Source organism: Atractosteus spatula, chromosome 8 (assembly GCF_055471065.1).
Source record: "Atractosteus spatula isolate fAtrSpa1 chromosome 8, fAtrSpa1.hap1, whole genome shotgun sequence".
Lineage (NCBI taxonomy): Eukaryota > Metazoa > Chordata > Actinopteri > Semionotiformes > Lepisosteidae > Atractosteus > Atractosteus spatula.
In genome coordinates this window covers 39,495,706-39,501,705 of record NC_142713.1, presented here as the reverse complement: position 1 = coordinate 39,501,705, position 6,000 = coordinate 39,495,706, and the positions used below count along the sequence as shown (strand labels likewise).

The 6,000-nt window shown below is 36.3% G+C and overlaps 1 protein-coding gene across 3 annotated transcripts in view; it reads left to right on the top strand.

The window, feature by feature from the left end:
- The first annotated feature begins 3,885 nt into the window (after window positions 1-3,885).
- gsap (gamma-secretase activating protein) overlaps window positions 3,886-6,000 on the top strand; it is a 34,642-nt gene continuing 32,527 nt past the window's right edge. The window contains exons 1-2 of one of the 3 annotated variants that reach the window (XM_088923788.1): window positions 3,886-4,306; window positions 4,769-4,848. In XM_088923788.1, coding sequence (XP_088779914.1) covers window positions 4,219-4,306; window positions 4,769-4,848 — 168 coding nt within the window. In that variant the 5' untranslated portion in view covers window positions 3,886-4,218. The remainder of the gene's footprint in view (window positions 4,307-4,768; window positions 4,849-6,000) is intronic. The other 2 variants (XM_088923790.1, XM_088923789.1) reach the window with 2 other exon arrangements.

Here is a 6,000-nt window from a genome sequence, read left to right as displayed (position 1 = left end):
GGGGAAAAAATGCCTCCTGCTATTGATTTTAAATGGACTCTTTTATCATTTACAGTGATCCACAAACCTTAATTATCATTAATTTAATTAGAAACTTTTGTATTCATTTACACATTGGAGCAACCCTGGCAATATTCTGTACTTTACCTGCATTTTGCTGAAATTTGAAACCAGAACCTTTGCATTAAAAGGCCAGACCAGACCTAACCACTTTGCTACATATGGAGCAGTAAAAGGCAGTGGCAGTGATATCTGCATAAGGACAATTATGTTTGCAGGATAATAGGATGAAAGAAACCAAGCTTAATTGCCTTCTACTTAGTTCCATTGTCTATCTTAAATAAAATAAGTGATTCTTTGAACATTGGTATTTAAACAATAGCTTCGAGAAAACCTGAAATCTTGGCATATGGAAGACTGGGGGTCTTTGTTGTAATCTGATGTCAAATGGATTTTCTTATGTACATCTGACTGCAATGAATTCAGATCTAGATCCATTTTAACTTATAATGATTATTATTAAGAGGCATTTGATGGATCAGTGTATAGATTAATAATAATGACTTACATTTATAATGACAATTAATAACCATAGTTTTTTAACAGTGTAAAACCAACATACTGTACTTTCATGTTAGTGCGTACACTGATAGACACAGAACTATATTTGGCAATACTGAACCATCAGTGACCCGGTGTAAGCACCCTGGTTAACTAATTTACAATTGCTTTTTAAATGTTCGGTTCGATTCAGGAATTTCAATTTCTGCATAAAGAAATATGGTAGGAAACAGAACATGTTTTTGTGGTGTTTTTGTAACACTGCAACCAAAGGTTTGCATCGTAAAATCCCTCTCCAATTAACACTACAGGAAGCTAGTAACAAACCAAACTCAGGAAATGAGAAGTGTCGGCAGCTTGTTGTGAAAACTGTGCTGCTCAAGATGAAACGTTGGAGAATTACTTTTCAGCACCCAGCACCTAGCCAATCAACCTGTCCATGCACAGATCATCATTATGAGGCACGGGTATAAATGCCAATACAGTGGACAATACCAATACAAAGCACTGCTAATATTCTCCTCTGACGTTTGTTAGCAGGTGTACAGTACAAAGTGCAACCAGTGTGCACAGCTGTGCAGGTATTAACTCACTGTTAGGGCAGAAGAGAAAGGCCTTTTACACACTCCCTGCCCTTCCACGGAGCCCACAGAGAGTTTGACACCTTTTCTCATGCACTGTAAACCACAGTTTGTTAAATTAACCAAGAAAACGTTAACTGTGATGCTGTATTCAGCACTTTGGCCCCGGGTAACTGATGCAGCTGTCAGAAAATTATGCTTCTGTATGTTTTTACTACGAACAGTCATGGTCAAATACATCAGTGACTCCTTTGGCATTCCAGTCAGGAAATGGTGAAAAAAAAAACTCATTAAAAAGAAAAACTTTTCAAGTTAGACATTCGCCTTATGAGTTTACCTTTAAAATCTATTTTATTTTACATCTGGTAAAATTTTGTCAGAGGGCCCCATAGTATTCAGGTTGAAACATGTAAGATACCAGGAAATTTATGCGCACTTGGTTGTGTATTGCACGGATTATGCAGTTAACATTCTTACAGGATGGATTCCACTTTATTCAGTAGAAGTTGTTTAATATTTATTTTACACCCCCCAAAGTGAAATAATTCCTGTCCTTTGGCCAGGCATACCTGTGTTGTGAACTTTCCAATCATACTAGCTGGTGTATTAGCCTTTCTTTCTGTATACGATACTGCTTCATCTGTTCACAATATGTAGTTAATTTATACATGTTTAGAAGAGTATTGAGTATTCTACATTATGTACAAAGTGCTTAAATGCATATACGTATATACTGTTGGCTGATACAATCACACATATAAGTCAGAAAATCGGGTTTTGAAAGATTATTCTGACACATGTGAGCGATCGCGCATTATTTCGAGATTCATCCAACAAAAATGCCTTACTGTGCGCGGACAAAGAAACCCAATTAGAGACGATGGCAGCGCTCTATGAGGGGACGGCCCCCGGCATGAGGTGACGTCACGGGGGCACCGATCTGACGAGTCACGCCTTTCAGGGTCGAGGGGCTATTTTTTTTTTCATTTCAAGGAGCTGTAGAAGGTGATCAGAAACCATACCCAAAGCGTCAAGGAGTCAAACTGACAACTGCCATTGGGAAAAAAATAACTGAAATAGTTTATTAACCATCTGACTTTGTCTTGGATGTGGTTTTGTGAACTGAATAATATCAATAATAATATAATACAAGATCTAAATACAGATAAATTCCCCTGGGAAGATTTAAAGGATTAAAGAGACTGTGCACCAGATACAAAATGCAACACTAATTCCTTTTGATGCCATCTATGGCGTGTCCTGAATAAAGTTTCTGGTAAATGTATGTTCCCCTGTTCTTGTTCATTGAAATAATCACAGGCCTAGTGTTTTTAATCGTCTTATTCCCCCCGTGATGGCAATAAAACACTAAAAGTGTCAATGTTACAGGAGACAGGTTGTACTGCGAAAAAAAATCCTCAGTGTCGAGGAACTATGACAGAAGAAAGAAGGAGATGCTGTCCAAATGTGACTATTTGTCGACCCTACAAATGCAAAATGTATTAAAGCTCTGATTTAGTGGCAAATAAGAAAAAAACATCATAATACGTGTACAGAGCACAACACAGTACAAATCTGTATCCCATTTGTTGACAATTATTTTTAGGTTGTGTATTCAACTATATGCTGTACAATATTACACTTAGGTCAGGAGATAAATCGATAACGAAGTAATCAGTAGTAAATTATAAAGAATACTCTATTCCAATAATACGACACATTGGAAAATTTAGAATGTCATTTGGTTCTATCGGTAGGCACGTCTCTAGTGCTCGTGTCAAAAGTGCCATCTAGTGGCGATAATAGAAAAAAACAGCGTGTGACTACAAGGCAAGAAAAACGTCAAATAGGATTACTGGAAACCAATGATATTTTTAATAACGAAAACATTTAAGAACTTAGAATTCACAATAGTTGAACATATTTAATACTATAAGCATACATGGTGCATTGGAATTAATATAGTTATAAATAATACATCAATTTGTTGACGCACGCTTTATTAAATCATATAATTTGCATTGTATTGTCTGTTGGGATGCTTTAACTTGGTAGCACACATGGCTTTTATGTGCCAAGCGAACTGCAGCACATAAACAATTTACGAAAAAACTCCATGTATAAATACATCATTTCGAGACCCACTGTGACGAAGCAAATATAATAGAAGTATACTCTACACCATTTAGATGTTTCAGATTTCAAGGCGCCGTATAGTATCTCACTCATAATTACTTGTGTATACTGTACATGTACAGCATGAGGTAACACAAGTACGCTTGTTGAAATCTAATGATGGCCGTGTTTTGGTTTTGTTCTCTAAGATCCCGTGTGCTGGTCTGATTGAAGTGGGCACGGGGACACTTGCGTGCGTACAGTAAAATTGTCTGTCTTGTCCCGGAAACGAAGTATTATTTCCAATCTTTTGTACGTGTTTTCTCCTTCTGTAATGAAATGTCGGCGTGAACATACTGTATTCAACACCCTTTGCTTCAGGTAGATTATACACCCGGAAGAAGGGACTGAGACAGACATAAGATGAAACATTAAACATTCTCAACAATCAATCGTTAGAAAATCTCTGATTTCTGCTTTTTCACGGCGCAGATGTACTTTTTTTTCTTCCGAATCAGATGACCCAGCTGGTAGAGGATGTCCTGATTGCTTTACTTTCCCTGACTGACTGCTCCTTTGACCAATCAGTGGGTAAACATGAGCTGTGTAAACATAAGGGTAGGGTTTACGGGAGTTAAACGGGAAAATAGAGCTGTGTCGTGTGGACGTGAATGAGTGAGAAGAGGATCGGGGTGTTTTGTAAAGAACGATATAAGTATCCTATGTGTAAGTGTGAGGAGAGGAGAGTGATTTTTTTTAATTAGACGCGCATTTAGGGACACGACCAGTCACCGTCCCGGAGATTGTAACAGACGAAGCTGGCTAAAGACCTAGCAAGTCTTCTAGGTTGTCAAATTGAGATGTCATATCAGTACGCCTGTATAAAACTGAGCTGGTGCGGCTTACAGTACCTTGAGTACCTGTGACGTACAGGGAAGTTGTGCTGAAAAGGATTGCTCACATGTTGAACTTACAGACGACTTTTGATCTTCAGAAAGATGTCATTTCCATTATCTTGAGAAAATATGGTGCATCTGGAAGTGATAGAGGCAAGTACCTACTTTTTCTGAATAATACAGTATATCCCAAAGTTTCTTTTGGTCTAATAAAAAGAAAGTGCACTCAGCTCATTTGTATTAACTCCTGTTGTATCGATTGTATCGATGCACTTAAGCAAGTTTACACAAAGAAGTTTTAGACAAATATTAAATAACGTTTTAAAATCTTTTTGTGATTTAGAATACCTATACTTATCGCATTTGTTCCGATTAACCGCTACTGAATGTGTTGTTGTTAATACTTTCTGTTTTTCCAAAGCATAGCATAGTTTGTAAAATAAGCCCCGTCTTGTATCTTTTTTTAATTTCTATATACTAAACTTTGCTTTCAAGAAATAATTAAATACTTCCACTCCAACAAAGACAGGGGTTATAAAACAGTTCCTTTAATTTGTATTTGCAGTTTTATTTTTTACTGATGTATTTATTAATCGTGGTTTAATCGTTTTTCAGAATTTTCGTCCAGGATAACTGAAGCAGGAGTAAAGGTGGTCAACATTGAAAGGGATGGGAGCATTCTGTATGCGTGGAAGGTATAAATTTAATGTAAATAATGAGTTGATGATGGATTTAGAGTTAGAGCCATTTAGGGATGGTTTCTAAATCCGTTCATCCTTCAGTACTTGATACTGGTATACATAAGGATGAATTATGTGGAACTGAGGCAGAACAATGGCAAACATTATGCAAATTATGGAAAAATGTGATTACTGAATGTAAAAACGTTTATAAAAGCTTACAAATCAGAGTATTTGGGTATTTAGTTCATTTTGGTAGTAGTAGTTAATTGGCTAATTGAAATAAGCCACTTCATCAGTTTCAACAACATGACTGGGTTGCGTGTTTGAGGTTCCCACAAAACTTCACATGCTATAGATGAGGTCCCTGGGTTTGAACTGAAGACTTCTTCATATGCAATGCTCTCTGTAATGTGAAATGTCTTCCAGCTAATCTATGCAGACCCATTGTCTGTTATTTGTTTAATTATTGTATTGATGAAATATTCACAATAAAATATATGGCACACAGGATATTTAGCTTTTCCCTGATTTTTTTTTCTTTAGCTTCATTTGGTAAATGCATAATGCTAGCCTTTGGGGGCAGGGCTAAACATTATGTCAATCCTAGAGAAAAGGCAATTCTGAATTTGTTGAATGTTTGATTGCGCTTTTTGAGAGTTATTTGCATTGTGGTCATTACAGAAAAAAAAACCAAATAAAATAATTACTTAAAAAAATTACTTCATTTTACTTTAGAAAGTGGAATCAGATCTTAATGGGGACAAACATTTTATCCAGGTTAACAAGTATTTGCTAAACCTCTTTGGTTGTATTTTGAGAGAAAATGTTATCTTATATTTAAGTCTCATTAACAACAACAATGGACTGTTCAGGTGTAGGAGTCCCCTTAAAAAGCCGTTTTGCTGTGTCTCTATTATTTCTAACACTTGGCATAGATGCCCAACTAGCTCTCTGACTATGGCGATAAACAATTTTGGACGTGATCACTTTTAAAAGTGAACTGTAATAGAACTGAGTTAAAACTTACTTTATTCTTACAACTTTTTTTGCAAGGACTTCAAATTCATTCTGTAGATAACACATTTACTGTTAAACCACAAAGTGACGGCAGATTGTTTTTTAAAAGCCTTTCAATTATCTTGCGTAGGACCTGAAGAATGTGGT